The sequence below is a fragment of the Hibiscus syriacus genome, unplaced genomic scaffold (assembly GCF_006381635.1).
Source record: "Hibiscus syriacus cultivar Baekdansim isolate YM2019G1 unplaced genomic scaffold, ASM638163v2 tig00112236_pilon, whole genome shotgun sequence".
Taxonomy (NCBI): Eukaryota; Viridiplantae; Streptophyta; class Magnoliopsida; order Malvales; family Malvaceae; genus Hibiscus; species Hibiscus syriacus.
The window spans coordinates 611,187-634,055 of NW_024063279.1; the positions used below are offsets into that span (position 1 = coordinate 611,187).

A 22,869-nucleotide genomic window follows, 5' to 3' on the forward strand; every position below is an offset into this window, starting at 1 on the left:
TTAATCAAAAACTATTGAAGCTAATTTTTCTATCAAGGACTAAGCATCACACCACGTATGCTACAAAGTATCAGTAGGAAATTAAACTCAGATACATACTATAGCATCATAATTTAACAGTTCATTAAAGAGTCACCGCCTTGCAAGTGTAAACTTATGCAGGATTCAATCACTGTCGCCGTCTTCTTCTGCAAACATATGCACAGATCATATAAGGCAACTGTCATTAGCTTTGAACAGGCAACCTATTATCTAACTAAAAGTTATTAAAGAAATTGTTTTTGCAGCATATTCTGGTTTCACTTTCAGATATTTGGATATGTGCCAGGGATCTGAAATGCTACTACATTGCAAATCCTTCCATTTTTCATTTAACGCTCGTCTGTGGTCAACTACATGACATTAATACCTCGATTCACTTAAAAGTTTATTCTTCATATTACGTGGTTTTTGGTGGTATTGAGTTTGCCCCATTTCTGAAACGTATCAAAAACACTTCCCATACCCAGTTGTGAAATCAAAGATTCACAAAATAATACATAAACTATACAAGGAATAAATCTCCCCTTATATGAACCAAAACTAAATGCATAATAACACGGGGAAAAAATTTCCTTTAGTTGGCCAAGGGTGATAAATGTATTGATCATTAGACACTTATGAACAACTGGCTAGGTCCTGTCTATGCCACTATGGGGACAAGGAATCTGTTAAGATCACAGAGTTGATTCACCACTCACCAGTTGCATGATTTATATTCTTCAAACTCGAGGTTTGCAGATTTAATAGTGCACAAAGCTATTCAATAAAACTTTATAACAAAGCAAACAAACAAATCTTTATACTCACCTTCTTCTGATTCTTCACTCTGGCTGTTGCCATCATCACCAGCTTCTTCATCACCATTATCTTCATCGTCATCATTGCCGTCATCCTCATCACTTTCTTCACTTTCATCATCATCACTCACATCAGGTATTTTGGGTTTTGGTGGAGGAACAAAACTGGATGTGGACCTTCTACGAGAACTTGACACAATATTACTTGCAGATTTAATAGTGCACAAAGCTATTCAATAAAACTTATAACAAAGCAAACAAACAAATCTTTATACTCACCTTCTTCTGATTCTTCACTCTGGCTGTTGCCATCATCACCAGCTTCATCACCATTATCTTCATAGATATAATAAAGATTAAAGATATAAGTATAAAGATAAAGTAGAAGAATTAGCGGTGATGGCTGTAAATGGTGACAAAAGTACAAGTTGAGGACCATAATGCATTCAGCTTGGGGCCATTATTGCTGTTTTAGTAGTAGGTAGCATCTCTATGAACTCCCAGTGCACAAGAACAGAAATGGACTTGTTTTAACTTGTGTTTACAGTTTACACTTTACATAGGTATCACAGTGGTTAATGAATAATTCTATTATAATCATGGCCAAAGGCATCCATGAGATGATAAAATTAGTTGATAAAGTTTCAGGGGTGTTTGGCAAACAACTGATAGCTGATAACTGATTCCAGTAGATGGTTTGACCAACAGATTTGATTAGCTGATTTGAGAAACTGATTTGATTAACTGTTTATATAGAAGTGTTTGGTAAAATTTAACTTGATATGGGTAAAATGACAAATAAGGGTATGATACATTTAGTTGTTAAGTACATATATGTTTTATAATACTTTAGTCTTTATTAGGGTGAAATTATTCGGATAAAATGCTTTTGACAAGGAATTAAAAATTCCTTGAGAAAATTAGTGAATACTTTTGATAATTTTGAATATATTTTTAAAATTTAATATTTTTACAAATATTAACCTTGTGAGATTGATTCATACTATTAACTTTGAATAAAATATCAACACTACAATTCTTTTTCACTTTCATGTTTTGTTATATTTTTCTTAACTAAAATATATTTGAGAATCTACAACTAAAAAATAGAATAATAAAATAAAATTTCAGCTTAAATATATTATGATGAAGGCTATTTCATTATATTAAGTTTCATGGTAAGGATGTAATTATGGAAAAAATAACGTCAAATATGTCAACATCTTATTTTGCAATCATCTCTTCCAAACCACTGGATTTTCTGGCATTTTCATTTTCAGCTTATTTTGCACAATAAGCTCTTTCAAAAAGGTGTTTATCAAACACTAAAAATGAAAGGTTTGACTACCAATCAACTATTTATGCTCAAATAAGCTAAAAGCTCTTCAAAAAACTGTTTGCCAAACACCCCCTTCCTCTTTCCCAAAATGTTACCAAGCATTAAAGAGCTTCTATTGACAAAATAAAACTTAGGCTTAATATCTCATTACCCCTGTACTATAGACTAATTCTCTTTGCCACCGCACAGTTTTTCCCAATTACCCCTGTACTATAATTCTTTCTTACCCATTTTCCGTTTAAAAAAACCATGTGGAGCAAACAGAGGCTGCCACGTGTAATGGAAAAAAAATTTAAAAACACTAAAAAGCAAAAACAATAAAAATGCCAAAGAAATCTGAAAAAAAAAATCATAAAAATTTATAGATTTTCTTTGGCCATTTTATAATTTTTATGATCTTTTACATTTTTATTGATTTTAAGTTTTTTTTAAATAAATTAAGCAAACTATAAATTCAGGGGAAAATATGTTCAAAACATAAATTCTGAAAATTATTTTTTTTAGACTTTTCGTTTATATTTGCAGTTTTTTTTTTTTTGGCATTCTAGGAATTTTTTAAATATTTTCTAGATTCTTTTAAAAAATTGGAAAAAATCCAAAATTATTTTTTAAAATATATTTTTAGAATTTTCTTATTTTTTCCAATATCTATGATTTTTTTACATTTATTAAGATTTTATGGTTTTTAATTTTTTTTAAAAATATATTAAACATAAATACAGTTTTGAATAAACTATAAATTCAAAACATAAATTCTTAACTGAGTTTTTTAGGGTTTTTTTTTTATTTTCAACATTTTTTGAGTTTTTTTTATGACAGGCAACGTGTTTTAATTGGGTAAAGTGACTTTTTAACAGAAAATACCACTTAGGTAACAGATAAGACAAAATGATAGTACAAAAGTGCAAGAGAAAACGAGAAAAAATTGTAGAGTAAATGTGAGAATTAGGGTAAAGTAGAGGGTAACGATATATTAAGCCTAAAGCATAATCCAATTTTTCTCAGTAACAGATATTTCTTGAGACAAGGGCAACTCAAGAAATGAATAGTGAAAGAGTAGTACAGGGGCTACAATCCTGACCTTTTTCTGAAGGATTTGCGGACAATCCTTCTTTGGAAAGAATCTCCTCTAGTTCCTTAATTAATTGGGCTTCACGTTTATTCTCAGGGACCTGTTTGACTCTCTTGTAGATCGAGGGAGGAACACTGTGAATAAAATAAGTAATGAGAATACACTGACGTACAAGCTTCAAGGAGATCAAGTTTAAAAGGGTCGGTCAAAGTGAAACCTCATCCCACATGACTTGATAACAGACTTCAGATGTTCCACACGTTTCCCATACACTGGAGCAGACGTATCTTTTCTCTGCATAATAATACTATTGATTAAAAGATGCTTAATCTATAAATCAAATCAAAGATAAATAACTTATAAGAAATTTGATTTGGACTGAAAATGAGCAATAAGAAGCAACATCCTCACTGCCTTTGCAGCAGAAGATCGAGAGTGACTATCATCAGAGACACTCCCACTGTCTTCCTTATTGCTATCATCATCTGAATTTGATTCCATATGCTTGCTTCTCTTCTTGCAAGGCATCTGTGCCTCTTTTTTAGGTAACTTCCGCTTTTTTAGCCCTTCAGAGTTCTTAACCTTCCCTTTAAGAGTTGTCTTTTTTTTGGGTTTCACTTCCTCTTCCTCTTCCTCTTCTTCATCATTCTCGCTTCCCGATGAGGAACTCAATTTCCTGCTAACCTTTTTAGAAGTTCTGCTCTGAGAAACTTTCTCGAGATTTTTTTCCTTAACCTCACTTGCAGAAGCAGAAGCTTCACGAGACTTCAATACCTGATAATTAACAGAAAAATTATAAGAAAACTACAATGCACATATTGGTTTAAGAAGTTGAATTTACTTCCCACGACAAAGTATGCCCACCTCATCCAATTGTTCAGCTATGAACGTCTTGTATGGATCAAGTGCATATTTATCGAGTTTAAGATCTTCCTCCAAAAGCCGACGGAGTCCAGCCATTGTGACTTTACTGAAACATCAAAGTTCCAATGATTAAATGTTACACCTCAGTATACCAAAGGCACTGAAAAAAGATGGCCCACAAAAAAATAGGATGCAACATAATGAACAAGCAATTATATTGACTAGCAGTGACAAATCAAACAATGTAGCATCTCACTCCGAATTAGCTTCAACATATGAAGCTCTATTTCTGACAGCTTTCTTTATTGTACTAACAGAAATTTCTTTGTTTTCTTTATCGTCAGTCTTCATAGTTTTTTTTCCGGATAGAAGGCCCAAAACTGGAGATTCTTCCAATTTGTCATCTTCAGAGCAAGGTTTCTTTATATTTTTCTTAGCTTGCCGTCCTTTGGGAGATTCTGTCCCTTCAGTGATTGTACTTGCATTTTTCTCCACTGTTTCACCAGAACTTTTGGATTCTTCATCATCTTTGCCATCATTTAAACACTGTAAATAAAGAATGGATAAGTGTATTGATCAATTAAAAGTGAAACAAGAATATTAAACAACACCTTTTGAGAGTTCACATTCTAACACATCTATTCCTTCTTTACATAGCATTATAAAAAGCAATTGTTCCAGAAGCAACAAGATTTTAATTTTCATTGTACTGAATAAGCTACAGCTCTTTCCCAAACAAGTAAAGCAGTTCATCAAATTTCTTTTCTCTAATGAACCTAGTCTTGTAAGTCCAGAAAAACTTTAAAATGGAAGATACCATTGTTTCATAGAGCATTGGAATTGAAACTACATCGTATATTGCCAACAGCCAGTAAAACAATAGTATGGAAAATATATGGTTGTTGATGATGCAATGACAAACCATTTTTTGACTATATGAAGACGAATTATAAAAGTTATTAGATACATTCTTCGACTAGCACTTCAAGTAAATGCTTATGTTACTGGAAAAGAAATGAAAAAAAATATTTAAGGCTAAGTGCGACTATTTTGCTAGCTATCTCTTGTTAAAAGTTGTCATAAAACAAAGGCAAATACAGACAGATAAATCACGACAGATTGAAAATAAACAAATGATTAAAGTACACCATCAATCGTAACATAATTTTTCCATGCAAAGGTAAAATCATTCATTTTCTACCCAATTACAACATAGTGTAAAAATATAAATTAAGCATACTTTAATTACCATTTGAGCAAATAACTAAAATGCATTCAGAATTAACATTATTATTCCATGCAGGGGGGGAAGTAAATTTACGCCAAATATAAAATATACAAATTTTAGTTTAATTTTTTTTAAAATAGTATTGGTTACTGTATGTAAAACATACTTTTTTGCTTTTGGAAGAGAAAAGACAATTAGCAAAATTAGGAGCCAAAATTTACATGAAGCCTAAATGAGCAAGAGCATCTTATCAAGAAAAAGATAAAAACGGTACCTTTAACAGGCATTGCTTGACGAATCTCTTGTGAACATCCAATGCAAACGTCTCTAACCCCAGGTCTTTCTCTAACAATCTCCGAACTCCCTCGAATGTCAATGAACTTACCAATAAACAAAAAAAGGAATCAAATTTAAAAAAAATATCAAGTAAATCATGGTTAAAACCAAACGAAAGATTCCAATCAACAACATATTTCCCATTTTCTAAAATAATTCGAATAAAACCCTTCAAGTACCAGCTCAAAATACCTAGAAATCCCTAGAATTCGACTATGTAATGCGAATTAATATAAAAAAAACTTATGAATTCGAAACCTAAAGCTTAGTTAAGAAGAGTGTAACAGATAGACAGCGAAAGAGAGAGTGTTTGTGTACTCGGATTGTTCCTTGAAGTGGCCAACGCGAGAGCGCATAGCGGTAGTAATTCGTGACTCGATATCGTCCTTTTCCGCCGTCTCTTCCGCCGCTTCAACCGCTTCTTTGGCTTCTCTCTCGGCGGCGTAGCCATCGTGCGTCTTCTCTGCCATTTGTCGGGACACGGAAGAGGTTTCAAGCTTTTACTGCGACTACTGTAGAGAGAGAAACAGAGTATGCTAAAACCTTAATACATGGGGACGCGAGAAAAAACAAAGCTAAAGGAGTGGTATTAGGAAAATATAGGGTGGTAGCGGGTGTACGATAATAAAGGATAAATTACAATTTACATCGCTCAACTTTTTTCTTACTCTTATTTCAATCATAAAATTTAATTTTTTTAATTTACTCATTAAACTTTTAATTTTTTTTATTTTAGTATTATTTTAAAAAAAAAATCATTTGATTATTGAAGCATAAATGAAAGGGTGACATAAAAGCCATGTGTGTTAAGATGGATTGATTTTCGTTGACATAATATTTGTATGTTATAATTTTATTATTATATCATGGAGACGTCATAATTATCATTTTTTGATATGTTCTTCAATCATTTAAGATACGATCGAATATTGAATAATATAAATTAGAGTAGTTTAGGGTTTTATGAGTATTAGGGTGTAACACCCTTAACTTGTATACGTATTTAAATACAACTTAAAGATGTCACATTGATTTCTATTAATATTCCATACTTGAAAACCCGTAAAATTTTGTTCCATTTTACCATTCCAATTGATCAATTTAACCAATCTAAATAATCGTGTAAGAACATAAAATAATATTTTATCGTCCAATTTAAGTTCGATTTTAGGCAGTAACATTTATAAACTGCCAAAATACTGCCTAATTTAAAAATCAATCATTTAACCCCTTTTAAATTATATCTACTACCAACCTTTTAAAGCTAGTCTATCAAATCAACCAAAAACATGTATAAAACACATGTCACTAATAAGTCAAAGATGTTTTACTGATACTGTAGGTCGGTATGATTCCCCAAGAAAATATGTTCTCGGTGCTCCTTATGTACTTTTCTTTATTTGAACCTACGCATGAAAATCATTATACGCTAAGTAAAACTTGGTGAGACAGTATCATAGTTAAGGTGAGATAAAACATAAAATCACATAAATACTTTTAAGCAATAAAATATAATTAAAAAATCATTGAACTTTCAAACCGGTCTTTTCAAGTCGTTTTCCTTTTCAGAAACCTGAAAATCATCATCGCATGATTTTATCAAAACCATAATAACTAATATCAGTCATTAAAAAATTCATTTTATACTCATTCAGACACATTTTAGAACTTTCATATTTCATTTCATATTTTTTTCCATTTAAATCCTTTTAAGAACTTTTCACATTCATTATCATATTTTGCTTTCATAACCCAATATATATATATATATATATATATATATATATATATATATATATATATATATATATATATATATAAAGAATGCAATGTACGTGAGTAAGACAGAATGTGTGCACTAAGCACTTTAACAATGCTATCATCATTATCAGAATATGCACTCCAAGTGCATTCATATCATTTGCACCAACGGTATCTTTCTTCATTTACACCAATAGTATCTTTCATAAAGTACATGAATGTACCATGTCAGAGTTGGACTTTACTTTACTCAACTTAACGGCATACCAAGTGTACCTACGACTCTCAGTGCAACATACAATGAGCTTTCATATCATATTATATTCAATTAAAGCTCAACATTTCCAAATCAAAATCATCTTTCATTCATCATCATAAAAATCATAAGTTGGAAAGTTCATACCCTAAAATAATTCAGGTAACATTTCTGAAAGCATTAAAGAAATATTCCATCATTAAAATTTCAGATCATTCATTTAAAATTATTTCAGAAAATATCATATATAAAAATGTATTAGATAAATTTTGACTGTTGGAGGTCTCCCACGGAAGCTGCTATCAACCTGGAGTTGGGGGCAACCTATTATCATACCTCCCCCTTACCCCATTACATATGGGAATAGGGTTAGCTAATTTTTATTAGATAATTTCATACCTAAAAAATCATAAATCCTTTATATAACATTATGGAAAAATTTCATAATTAAAATAAAGTCATGCTTTAAAAATAATATGAGGTTAAGTAATCGCAAGTCTTCACCTTTGCCTCACTACCGAACCTTTTCTATGATATTCTTTTACTCAGGTGCTTTGTTCTTCGCTTTCGAGTCGCTTGGATCACAAGATTTGTCGTAGTTTGTACTACATCACATACATAAGACAATTTTGATACTATATGTTAATATTCTATTAACATAATCTAATTCTAATAAAATAAATTCTATAAAGCATAATCGATATAAAACTAAATCACTATTATATCATGACTTAAAACTTTCCAAAATAGCTATTTGTTTCCAAAAATGTTCATTTTCATCATAATCCTTCAACTTTCACAAACTTTGTATTTAAATCGCCATTTATGAATTCTTTTTAGAATTTACATAAACTTTTCCATTTAATTCACAATGGTCCTTCATTATTTTAATTACTTCAAATCAAATATTAAAATTTCCAGCACATAAATGACATACCCAATTCAATATTTCAACATTTAAAAACTCAACTTAACTAAACTTGCAATTTGATCCCAAATAAACACTCAAACTTAAAATTCAGCACTTAAGTAATAATTTCCAGCATTATAGTATTATACTCAAATAGTACCATCACATTTACAAACTTGCAATTAAGTCCCTCAAATTCCATGACCATTAGAATTCCTCTACCCAACTTTGTCAAATTTGTACTTTGATCCTCAAATCAACATTCTAACGTAAAATTCAGCCTTCCATACTTAAATTTCAGTATTGAATACCCCAAATTACACATTTATTCATCAATGTCTCATAGTTCTCAAAACTTGCAAAATGGTCCTTTTACTATTTCAAGATTCTAAATTGATCCAATTCAAAACAATTACGGTAAACTTTTCTTTCAATTTCAATCATGAATTCAACCTCCTAACAACAAATTCATGCTATTCCAATCATCACAACATTAATTTAAGTCAAAATTCAAATCATCCCCTTAAACCCTAGCTATGGTCGATTTATAAGTACCCTTATAATTGATTTTAATCATCGTCAAGACTTGGAATTTAATCTATAACATCACTAACATAAAAAGCATCCTTTAAATCATCAAAATCAAACTTGTTCTTCATACATGAAATTCATGAAATTCATCCTCCAAGCCTATTTCCATGAACCATTATTCCAATTGATAGAGAATTTCAAATAGATTAATTCTCTATCTAATATCTTAATCCAAAAATCAATCGATTAAGCTTAAAGATCAAATTAAAAAACTCCCATACCTAGCTATGAAACCTCACAGCTGGTTGGTGAAGCTGAAGCTGAAATTTTCATGATTTTTTTCTTGTAATTATCAATTAAAACACTTGGCACCTTTATAATATAATTGAATTTAAATTTCGATTAATGAGAAATTCCAACCCTTAATGAATCATGATAATTACCATTGAAATATCTTCCATTAAAATATCCCATAGTCAAAGATGAACCAACTTGAAGTTGACCTTCTACTTTAGTCATGCAATTTTCAAAATTTATAATTTAATAATCACTTAATTTTCCCAATTTCGACTAAATAAGGAAAACTAACTTCAATTCCACTTATTCATGCTAAATTTCATTGTTTTAAAATATGGAAATAATATTTCTAACTTTTATCTAGCATCCTTTAAATTTTCATGAAATTCCAGTTCGATGCAATTATCTGATTTCTTACTAGACTTTACTACTTTATAGCTTTTAATACAAATTCCGAATCAAAATTTTGATTACTACAAAAACTTTTATTTCAAGACAAACCATTCAAAAATATATAACTTTTAAAAATTATAGTTTTGGTCCCTAAACTTTTCAAAATCTATATTGTGGTCATTAAACTTTCAAAACTTACATTTTGGTCGCTACCCAAAATTTGAGGTATTACATTAAATATATTTTTAAAAAAAACTAGATGCCTAAAACAAATAAGAAATATGTTTTAACATTTATATTTTTAATCAAATCTTTTAGAAAAGGTTTTAAGTTTTATGAAGGGTTAAAGTTCGTCCTTGAATTTTTTTCCTTTTTTCATAAAGTCAAATATTTTTTTACTACTTTTTAGCTTTTAGTTTAGAATGAAAAGTTATTCAAAAAATATATATTTTTCATCTAAACTTAAAATTAAAAAGTAAAAAAAGAAAACTAAATAGATTAGCGGCTTACGATCAAACATTATACTGAAATTAAACTCGCTTAATAACACACATTCGAGTCGACAATGGTTAAGCCGAATCCTAGTGAATTACGAACACACAAACCAAAGTAGCACACAAGTATCTCATTTAAAAGCTAGGGTCGGCGGAATGAGAATATCAGCAGTAAAATAATAGAGAGAATTTCCATTTGATTTCTCGTACAAATAAAGAGATGTAAGAAAACTTAATAAATTTCTGTGTCTGAGAGACGAGAAAATGTGTTAAAGAACTTCCCAAGTGAGTAAATCTAATGCGAGACCAGCGCAAGGACCCCCATAAGTTAGACCTTATCATCTAATTTATCATTATTATTTACAAGGGGAAGCAGTTCCATCATATTCCTAGGTGTCCGGGGTGTTCGAGGCGTTCCAGGTGGCTGTTGAGAAAGCATGTGTCGGACGTACCCGTAAAATGTACATCCCACAAGTGTGATACCACAGCCAACAGCATTTAGACCCGAAATCAGGTTTTTGAATATCATCCACGAAATCAGCACAGCAAATGCTACCTGTACAAGGGAAGCATAAGACTAATGAATGTCACATTCAATACAACGAACATGAATCGTGTGTGTGTCTTGAGCATCGGGAGTCGGCTACAATATACTACAAAACTTCCAAGATGAATTGGAAAAATGCATTTATCTAAATAATCAAATCTACCGTAAATTAAACAACTTAAGCTTAGAACATCACAATTTATGACAGCAATTACGATAGTAAAACTGGGTAGAACATGAGAAGGATCCATCTTCTATAGGTAAATCTCACCTGAAGGTTCCCAGCAACATTAAATGTGACAGCGGTAGTTGAGTGAATCACGTAAAAGATTGAGAAGTTAACACAGAAAGCAAGCACTCCGGCCGGAGCTGAAAATAATGATGAGAGCTGGCCAGGGAGAGCAAACTGACATTTCCCAACACTATGTTGACGCAGAATACAAAAGACATTGGAAATATCCTTTTCCAGCGATCTTCGGGATCAACCACTACTAGAGGTTTAAGCTTTAGTACTTTGATTACCATATATGTTCAAAATTATCATCCCTAATTGCACGTGTAATTTGTGTCCAAACAGTTTATTTGCTAAAAAATTCTCACCGGATCGTGCTCTTTGGAGCATGTCTATGTACTCTCCACACAACCAGTTCAATTCTCATCTTTTTTAAATTTTTAGTATTGCTGCAAACCTTGAACCACTGGCGAAAGTTGGTGATAGAGTTTGAGAGATCAACTTAAAACTTTAAAAAAATTAGATGTTTAAATTATTTTTTAATTTTTTTGAAGGGTTTAGTTTATATCTTTTTCCAAAAAATTTAGGATCTAACTAATTTTTTTAATTTTGAAAGACTTAATGAGAATTTTTAAAAATTATAGGAAGGGTTTAATTAAGAATATTTAAAAAAAATTGAAGTTTAATATAAATTTCTAAAAATTTTAGGGGCAAATTAATTCTTCAGAAAATTTTAAAGATTTAAATTATAATTTTTAGATTTTGGGGGTCGTGACCCATTAATCTTTCTCGTGTTCTACCACTACGTTGTATCTTCTTCCAAATTATACTTAAGTTAGATCCGAATAGAGTTGATAGATAAGTGGTTGGCAGCAAGGTGAAGCAATAAAGAAATAAAACTTTATTATTTTTGGCTAGTTATTTTAGGTGTGGGTCTTCTCGTGTTAAAAAAATTTGATATTCATATATTAAATTTTAATTAATTAAATTATTAAATATGGATTTAATTAAATATTGATTAATGTCGATATAATGTATTCAAATCTCTATGTAAAGTTAATAAAAAAATATTTATGTAAACATGAATCAAACAACCTCGATAGTAAATAAATTGTTGTTATTTTTTATGTCCCGGCTTTGAGCATCAGGAATGTCAATGATCTGAATGTTCAATATCAAATGATTGAGATTTGTGTTTGAACAATTATTTCCTTGTATTTAGTCCAAATTAATCAAAAAAATTATGTGATTTTGTCTTTGTTACTGCAATTTGTGTTTTGAGTTATAAAATTTAGTTGTTATCAAACATATTGAGAGTAGCATGCAAAAGTTGAAAAAAAAAATTATTCCACCGAAAGTTTTGTTGAATTTGAAAAATGGTATAATTGCAATTTAGTCATTGTATAATTTTGGGTATTTACAAGATTAATCTTTAAGCTTCAACTATAAATACCCTAACCTATTTAGCTTCAAAATCATCCCAAATCATTCTAGTTTTCTCCCAATATTAGAGAATTTAGAGAGTTTTCTTGATAGTTGTTTTCTCATTTTTATCAAGAGAGAATTGTCATTGTTTTCTCCTTGGTAGATCGAGAGAAGTTATAATTCCTATTTTCTCATAGTGAAATTCTTCTATCTTTGCCCGTAGTTTTTACCCTATATTATTTAGGGGTTTTCCACGTAAAATTTCTGTCTTCTTTATCTTCATTTTTATTTTCTCAAATTATCAGTTGTGATTTTGCTCTATCCGATAGCCGTATTCCGCAACATATTTGTGGGATATTTGAACAACACATTTGTTTATATTGTGAATATATGTATTTGTGAATGCTCCTAAAAATAATTTGATTTTTATATTATATGCTTTATGTTGTCCTATAATCTGGGTAAACATGTTACACTTATTTGATTTCATGAGTTAGAATGTTAAGGAGAACGATTAGTGGTTCATCGCTCCTCTTTTAGCATATTATACTCTTGCTTGTATATAGGTAATACAATTCCCAATTTTGTTTTTTTAATTTTAACAAACATCACTCATGTTTAAGTGATTCGCCTATCATATTTGACGTTCGGTTGATTAGGAATTTGGGTGACTCATCCTGTGAAGCTTAGCGAATGATTGATTAAATAATAACTTACTAGCTCGTGCTTGCATTCTAATTTGTTTGTGATATCAAATTTGTTGTGTATGCTTGTATATGTTTCTATTATTCATCTATTTTGATTGCATTGAGTTATATAGTTCATTCTTATTCTTTTTCCCGTTTAGATAGTTAGAGTCTCGAATTTAAATTACACATTAATAATAGAACTCTTTTTTATTCATGTTTTATTTTGAAGTATCCAAGACGATTTAAATAAGTTATTTTAACATATAATTTTTATTTATTAATTAACATGACACGGCATTTAAAAGATATTTGAATATTGTTTCAAAATTTGTTAAAATATTTTTTGATAAGAGTAATATTTTATTTATTTATCTGGAGTAAATACAAAACAATATCAATTCAAAGATAAATTCCTCAATCTTTTTGATATCGAATGCTCACATTCTTGATATATATATAAAGTGTTCAAACTCGAATCTCAAGGAATAACAAACATACATATATAAAAAAAAGTCACTTGACATCTTTAGGAGTAATTCTTGAATAAATTATTTGTAAATCTTACTCTCTCTCTATATATATTAAATTTTTTCGGATAAACTATACCAGTGATCACCCAACTATAACCCCTTTTCATTTTGACCATCATTTTTGAATTCTTGTCAACCAGACCACCCAACTATTTATATGCATTCAATCAAGCCACCTGCCGTTAACATTTAACGGAACAGTTAATAAAATTGATATAATTACATATTTGGTCATTGTTATTTATATATATTCTCTCAAGTTGGTACCAATTTTAATAAATTAAAATAAAATTAATCTTCCAATTGGATGGTGCCATGTCACCATTGAATTTGATGATTAAATTTATTTTTATTTTAATTTAATTTAATTTAATATATTTATTTATTTTATTTTAATATATTATTAATTTAATTTAATTTAATTTAATATATTTATTTTCTACCAATCAAAGGGTGACACGTGGCACTATTCAATTGAAAGATTAATTTTATTTTAATTTATTGAAATTGGGACCAAATTGAGAGAATGTATAAGTAGCAATGAAAAAAAATATAATTATATCAATTTTATTAACTGTCACATCATCACTTCCGTTAAATGTTAACGACATGTGGTCTTATTGAATGCATTTAAATAGTTGGATGGTTTGATTGACAAGAATTTAAAAACAGTGATCAAAATAAAAAAGAATTATAATTAGGTAGTAACTGGTATAGTTTACCCAAATTTGTAAGCTATTTTTTGGGTCACTTCAATAGTAGTGCAGTGTGTAGCCATTAAGATTTGGCCGTTATGATATATGTAGTAGTATTTCCATAAGAAAATATCATTTTCTAATTTGGATTGGGCGAGTTGCTTCAACCAGTCTTGAAACTAGAAATCGCAAGAGAATCAGAATCCGATTCAAATCTTGTTCCATCAAACAAGTTAAAAGAACAGCTGTAAGCCGGCAGCCAAACGGACCGACTGTTAACCGTCTTCTTCTCCTCAATCCCGCACTAGGAATTGAAGTCCCCAACGCCGTGGCGAAAACACAACAAAGCAGAAGCTGGTTAAGCTGTCTTTTCAAATTGGATGGGTAAATTAAAATCGGATTCTTCCCTCTCTCGTCGCATCGTTCGATCCTTTTTAGCTTTCCTCGACTCTGGTACTCTCATTTTATATCTCTTCTCACCTTTGATTTCATTCACTAATTTTTTCTCATTCAATTAGTTTAACTTAGAGTTTGTCACTATTTTGGCATTATTTTATGAATGATTTTTTCTTTTGGGTTGTTATGTATTTCACTATGGTGAAAAAGCGGATTTAGCTCTTTTGCTTATTGATTTCGGCTTCTGCAAAGCGCGAGTACTTTATTCTTCTTGGAAATTTAGGGTTTGTAACTGTAAAAACTTAATTGAAGTAAAAATTTCTTAGTTTCTTGGAATTTGATTGGGATGAAAAGAAAAGAGGCGCGTGAATAATTGAGTGTTGTCATTCGACAATTCAGTTTTGACAGAAATGAATAGTAGGATTATTTGATTGTTACATTTCAATAAATTGACAGTGGAGATTATGCTAAAGAATATTCCTTTGGAGAAGACAGAATTTGCTTGATCTTTAAATTGTTAGTTAAAATGAAGTACTGTAACATTTGAAACTTTTGTCCTAAGAGCTGCAACCTCGTTGGTTAGTAAGAAAACAAGTGGACTGGTTTTTTTGTGCATCCTCTTTAAGATTGACCGTAGGAGGGTACTTTTGAAATACACGACTGCAATTGTGTTTGTTAAATGGAAAATTTTAGTATCATTTGATATTATCAAATTTAACTGGTTGTTTGCACCCTCTAATTCTACACAGTTTACCTTTTATTTCATCTCATTTATTGTTTAGATTGTCGGTTACTATTACTAATTCCTGTAGGGTGAAGAATCTTTTTTACCGTTAAATGTTCCTATGTTCTCTGTGGCTTAAGACTCTTCTATCAATCTCATTGTCATATATTCTTTAATTTATGGTGTTTTCTCAACCTGTTAAATCATTTTCTAATAATAGTCCTGTTTCTGTAAAATAGTTGAACCTGCCCCGAGGGTGATCTTGAAGGACTTGAAGTTGCTGGGAAATGTTTGGAAGAAGTGTTTCAACTCAACTTAGTTTCTATAAATGATGCCAAACCTGATGTTTTAATTGAAATATTAAATTCTTTGGATGCAATTGAGAATAAGAAAGTTAAATCAGATCCAAGTCATAGGGGGAGTTCTGATAATGCTACTGCTTCACCTTCTGCCCATGATTTTATAAGTGCTAATTCCTGGGTGGCATGAAAGCTGGTATTTTTATCATTCTTTGTTCTTTTAAAATTTATTTAAAGTATATTTGACTTCATGATTTAATTTAGGCATGATGTATGTCCTCTAAAATTTAATATGGAAAATTTTCTCTACTGATGGTCCACTTTCCTGGATTCCTTATCATTAAATGGATGCTGTTTTAGTTGTATCTTGTTACTGTCAGGGACATTTCTTCTCTTGTAGAACTTATTTTGTTTCTTTCCATGTATTTGGACATTATATATTCTTCTAGTTCTTTCTAATATGTTTGGTGTCTTGATTTTGCTGAATTAGGGGGATAGTTGGACTAAAGAACCTCAATCTACAGGTATGCCACACAATTGTTCTTGATAATTTCACATTTTGGACTTTTGATTATTGGGTGGAGAGATCTGTCACCTTTATATTATCTATTTCAATGCTTTTAGGTTATATAAAATTTATAATTTGACACCAGTGTAACTTGCAGGAGTCTCCAAGGATGAACTCTTTGGGATATTTTTTGCTGCACTAGAGAAAATTCAGTTTCTTAAGGCCATGACTGATGGGAATGATCGATCCCGCTCAATTGGATAAAGCTACTCATTTATTTGAAGATGCTGTAAACGTATGTTTTGCTCTGGTGTACATTAAACCTGTAGCATTAGATGGAACATGTTTCATTGAAGTAGTGTCTTCATAGTGTACCCATGCTTGACTACATCATTGCACCCAGAAAGCCGACCAGCTGAATTACCTAGTTCAGGTAATTTAAAAAGATTTTCTGCTTCTTATTTTTAGTAGGGAGGATTGAAGGGAATATCCTCGGATGCTGAAACTAAAGAGCTGAACTAAGGGTAAGGAGAACAATAAATTTTTTTGGCTATCCTTGTAGAAACTTGACTAAAATTCGAAGTGTAGAGAAATTCTGCAAAGGAGTCTTTCATGAATAACGTACTGGTTTCTAAGGATAGGCAAGTAGATGGAGTATAATTATCAACAATGTTTCACCAGGGCATGGATTTATTTATCAGTAACTTTGTTGTAAACAAGCTATTAGTAGATCTGGGGTTATTCCTTCTGCTTATTTAGTTAAAACCGATCATGTTAAGCTAAACCTTTGAACTCACTGAACCATATGAGCGAACTCTTATCATTTGTTTCTTAACTTGACATCTGGGCTCGCTGAGCAGACGAGAACTTTATTTCCTCCTCTGGACTAAAGCAACATGTTCCTTTGCAAATTGACCAACCTCTGAAGTCTTTCACTTACAGACAAACTCCAGCTTCAGTTATCTCTTATATTAAGAGTCATATAGATGCATTTGTATTATCATCATATATATCAATGGTTCATGAAACTGAAAGAGCGAAACACCAATTTCTAGATTGAAGCTCCTGAAATAAGCATCCTTGACCATGTGGCTTATAATATTTGGATGGAGAGGTAGGTAATCCAGCCTTAAAATTATCGTAATGGCTGAGGGGATTGGAGAACTAAAGTAGTTAGGAGTTAGTTGCAAGGTTAGTCGGCTGTATGGCGTCCAACTGAATCTTGGCATTTGTAATCTCTGTGGCTTTTCTGTGTAGGAAATTGATTCTAAATGAGCCAAACCCAAAGTCACGTAGGAATCCAATACCAGAAATATTTTTAACAACTATTGCCTGAGAAGTGTAAATATGCTGACCATGTGTTGTTTTGGCAGAATAATTTTGAAAAATCTCTGTGTTCTTTCTCTGTGATCAGTTTACCTTTCATTATTTTTTTTGCATTAAGTGTTAAATAAATGTGTTTATATAGGGAAGGGAAATATAATGAATTCAATGATGAGTATTTGGGAAATCTTATTAGACTGATCACGGTTTTTTTCCCCTTACCATAAGAATGAAGTCCTTATCCTGCCATGGCACAATATCCATGCACTATTAGGTCATCTTGTTGGTTTCATTGAACACTGTAAAAGCATTTAGCCATTGACTTTTAGGAATAGTGAACTTGTCTTTTTTTGTTCATCATGCCTCAATAATATTAGGATTTACAAATTTGGTTCTTGTTAATCTTTGGTTTCTAGTAACTTCCAGAGATGGTACATATTTCTTGTCTTTGGTCGCAGTAAGTTTTGACATTTTCATTCATCTTATTACTGTAATGTCTAATTGAATTATGATGTATGTTTCTTAGGGCTGCTGCATACACACAAATTCACAAAAATAATGAAGCTATTCGAGACTGTCTTAAATCCATTGAACAGCAAGGCATAAAGTTGTCTTGGTTTAGCATATTATGCTCAAGGAAACTACACCGATGCAATTGAGAAAGGATTTAAGAAAGGTTGGTGAGAAATTTCTAAACTATACACTGTTACGGACATACCCAAATGTAGGATATCATTTCTGAGCATTTATCTCTTGGTGTGGGTTAACTTATTGCATTCACATTTTAAAATAGCTGACTCATTTTCTTAAAGTCCTTTTGTTTTCTTTCACCGTATCAATAACAGAATTGATAGTTGCCAATTTATTCTGTCAAACATGGTAGTTTCTAACCTTTTCTTCTTTCTTTCATCTAAGATGTGCAGCCTTGCAACTGGATCAAAACAATGAATATGTGAAAGAAAATATTAGGGTAGGTTTCAGTGTTCCTTTTCTTACGTCAATGCTGTGATCTTTGACAGTCTGGTTGTTGTGATGTACAGGTAGCTGAACAGAAATTGAAGGCTGAATGGGATCGGGGGTAATATGAACTATTGGTTGCTTGTAGCAACTCCCAATAATATTCGTTAACAGTTTATCACCTTACAATTTGTCGCTAAAAGACCGTATGTAATATGTATGACTTTCTCTAGCTTGTTTCCCTTGCCAATGGGACCCCATTTTGTTTACTCAAATATTTTCAATAAATTTTGCTGTTTATTTTGAAATTATTTCTTGCAGGGTGCTAGTTCCAGTCAAGATAATCAAGGAACTAATAACCAATCAACTGGGTCGAATCATGGTGGATCATCTCCATTTACAATACCTTTCGATGCTATTACCCTTCCCACAGACATTGCAAGCATGCTTATGAATATGGCTGCCAGTGCATATCAGGGACAACCATCTCAAAACAGGCAGGGTGAAGACGTCAACATGAATGGATAGGAAGAACCCACATGAATGGATCGGAAGAACCCGGGGCAAGAATAGGCGGGAACATCAACTTGAATTTCGCTGAGCAAATGCAAATACCAGAAGAGTTAAGCGGTGCTTTCAGATCGGTGATGGATATGTTCTCGGGAACCCCATCTCATGGAAATAACCAGGACACAAATGAAACTTCAGGTTCAAACTAAACTACTATACAAACATGCACACCATTGTTTTCATAATCTAATGGCATGTGTTTACTATTTTAACCTTTTTGGCAAGTTTCGATAGTTGTTATTGAAGGAAGTAGATACCAAATCACTGAGAGTTGATTATTCATTTGCAAAAGTATTGAACTATTCAGGTAACGGAGGTATCAGAGTGTTTGTTTTGATTGTGGGTTTGTAGTCCTACTCATTAATCGACTAATTTAAATCGATTAATTTAGTAATTCATTATAAGGATGGTCTTATAAACTTCATTTACTTTATTTGAGATATTAATTATCAATCATTTAATTATAATTAAGACGTATAACGTTTTTGTTTGATAAAGAATTATTAATAAATGATAACTGTTATATTCAATTTAAATCATAAATATTTCAAATTGAAAAATCATCATAGAAAAGTGAAGTGATGGTAAAATTTATTAAAAAACACTTGAATATTGTATATATATATATAGAAATAAAAATTAATTTAGAAAGATTTTATTATTTCAAAAGTAGTTAAAATGATTATTATTATTTTTTGAGCTTTTGTATTTGAGTACCAGCGGTTGTAAGTATTTAAATGTTCATTGTCAAATGATTGAGTGTTTAGAACAAATATTATTACTTGAAATTATATTAAATTAAAGGCTTAAATATACAAAAGGTGTCAAACGTATGCCTTTTTTTCTAGTTTAGTGTCTAACGTTTTTTTTGTTCTAGTTTGGCGTTTCATTCTGTAACTCAGAATGAGCCACGTCGTGACGGACCGTTTTTTCGTTGACCCATTTAAAATGTCACGTGGCATATTTTTTAATATTAAAAAACAATATTTACAAATAAAAAATAAATTAAAATGAAAAAATAAACGTTATAATTTTTTACCGTTTAACCCATTAAAAATTTTCCCCTTTCTCTTTCACTCTATTTCCCGAAATAAGTTCTTGGAATCTCCTTTTCCACCCTTTTTCTGAAATTAAATTCAAGAACCCTAAATCAATTCTGCGTGCGAACAGGCAGAGGGTGAAGGATATCAAGTGGAAGTTCAAAGCCTCGTTATGGTTCTAGGGTCATGGTATGTTATTGTGGAATAAAAGCTCCCATTTGCATTTCTAATAAGCCATTGAGTAAAGGGAATTTTTTTTTGGGTGTTGTCAAGTGAAAGAGGTAAGTTCTGATTTTATAAGAAATTTTGAGAGTTTGCTAACTTATTAGTCTAATTATTTTTTGTATACCGCAGAATCGGTGTATTTTTACAGTGGGTAGACAAGGAAGAAGACAATGGATGTATTGATGAAGATTTGAAATTTCAATTGAGAATGTTGATGATCGAAAATAGGAATTTGAAAAATGAAAACCAACAATTAAAGGAAATTGTAAAATCATATAAAGAAAGATGTGCAAAGAGGATGATATGACAATTGTTATGTGAAAAGAGGAGTAAATTTGTTATGTTTGTGAGTTTCTTGTAATGTTGTTATAGTTGAGGTAAATTGTAGTTGTTGTAATGTTGGTATGACACTTGTTATATTAGAAGATAATAAAAATTTAAAATGTTGTTATGAAAATCTTTTGTTTTGTGTATGAAAAATGAATGTTAGCATATGTTTATATTGCACTGATACATAATTGTTGATTAAACATGAGTATATAAATAGTTGGAAAGTAATAGGAGTAAAAGAAATTATTTCATATATTGAAGTGAAGTGAACAACCCCAAATAGTGTCTAATAACATTCATCAATGTGAAATGCCCAAAAAGTTACATATCATCCTAAAATAAACTGTCAACTACCCAAATAGTTCGCATGACTAAACAAAGTCAAATAAGTAATTTCATGTGACTAAAGACAATACAAAATAAAACACACAAAAAGCAAAAACTTCATTCTAAGATTTCTACATGGTTGGTTTAGGGAGAAGCTTTTTGATGGAAATCTTTGACAATCTTTCTTGTAGATTAATGTTGGAAGTTTGCATTGAAGGTGACTGAGAAGATGCTGAAGGTGGTGGTGATATTGTACCACTTGAAATTTGCATCATGTTTACAACATATGACATTGTGTTGGGTCGAGAAATGATCACTTGACTTCGCCTTCCTGGCTGTTAAAATGAAAGAAAATATCATAAAATTAATTTTTTATAAATATTTTAATTAAAGTTGTTTAGATTACTTTCATTTAAAATTTTTAGTCTTGTTGCTTCATTTGTGTAAATTTTAATCCCTTGCATGATTGTTTTGCCCCTTGGTCCATGTGTTGTAACATGATCTCTATAGGGAAGGGGTATTCTATTTGCTGTCGCATTCCTCTTTTTAGGTGTAGAGGTTGTAGGTGGTTGAACAGTTGGAGTAGGTATGAACCTCACTTGTGGAGCAGTTACTATTGATAGTGGTGGAGCTTGTGGTGTTGAAGTAGGGGGTGTAGTGGTTGCTTATGCATAAATAGGTGTAAAGGCTGTTGGTGTACAAAGAGGTGGTGTTGATGTAGTCCTTGTTGAAGTTGTTGTTGGTGGGACTTGGTTTTCCTAATAATAATAATAATTAGAATACAATTATCTGACTGTTACATTAAAAAAAAATACAGAACCAAATTAAACTTACATTGTATTGGGTTTTTGATGGACAAGTTATTAAATTGTGTCCAGCCTACCCACAAACTCTACAATTCATTTTTAACCATGTCTTTTTCATCTTATTTTTGCTGGTAGTGGTGGAGTTTTTGCTTTTCAATTCATCTTCTTCTCTTCTCTTTTATGTTTTGGTATTCCATATATTTTTCTTTTAAAATGTATATCAGTTTTGGGCTTCTCTATGTGTTCTCAATACTTTTCACTTGGAATAGTAGGAAGAACAACATTGTACAATGCTTGATAAATCTGAGTTTTATACATGCTACGTACATATGATTCCAACTGTTCTTCTCTATATTGTATTCACATACAACATAAGAGCATGGTATTCCTGTGAGATCCCACACTCTACAAGTGCATTTCCAGGACCTAACATCAACTAAAAATGTGTCCTCATTTTGTAAAACTTCATACTCTTCAGCATTTCCAGAATGTTCATCACATAGTGCCTAATATCCTCTAACATATAAATTATTGACTTAAATCTAGCCCATAATATAGCATAATTAAAAGCATCTAAAAATTTATTGTCTACTGCATCACACTTTGATCTAGTGCTAAAAATGCTTTAGACCAATACCTAGGATGCCTAACCATCAGATCATCATATGCAACTTTTTTCAGCTTACCAATTCTGTTGACATTGTGTTCAAAAGCAATTTCAGTTGTAGCCTTACAACAAGCCCAAAACATCAATTGAAAATCACCTCCTTTGTGGCTTTTTTTCCAGTTAGCATAAATGTGCCTAGCACAAAATCTATGCTCCACATTTGGTAAACAGAAATGGACCTCTTCCAATAAGCCCTACAAAAGCAATTGAAATATGAAAAAAAAAACATACAAAAACAGTTTAAATTCAAAAATAAACT

General features: G+C 31.1%; 1 protein-coding gene and 1 pseudogene across 1 annotated transcript; one reads left to right on the forward strand and one right to left on the reverse strand.

The window, feature by feature from the left end:
• Positions 1-6,229, reverse strand: LOC120176371 (DNA ligase 1-like). Its single transcript, XM_039182806.1, has 10 exons — positions 5,997-6,229; positions 5,617-5,722; positions 4,371-4,660; positions 4,115-4,220; positions 3,662-4,024; positions 3,468-3,544; positions 3,260-3,384; positions 1,119-1,175; positions 850-1,068; positions 1-188 (listed from the first exon to the last, which is right to left on the reverse strand). The coding sequence occupies exons 1-10, from the start codon at positions 6,146-6,148 to the stop codon at positions 166-168; spliced, it is 1,518 nt and encodes a 505-aa protein (XP_039038737.1). The 5' UTR covers positions 6,149-6,229; the 3' UTR covers positions 1-165.
• An 8,358-nt stretch (positions 6,230-14,587) lies between these two features.
• Positions 14,588-19,452, forward strand: LOC120176372 (annotated as a pseudogene).
• Positions 19,453-22,869: the final 3,417 nt, after the last annotated feature.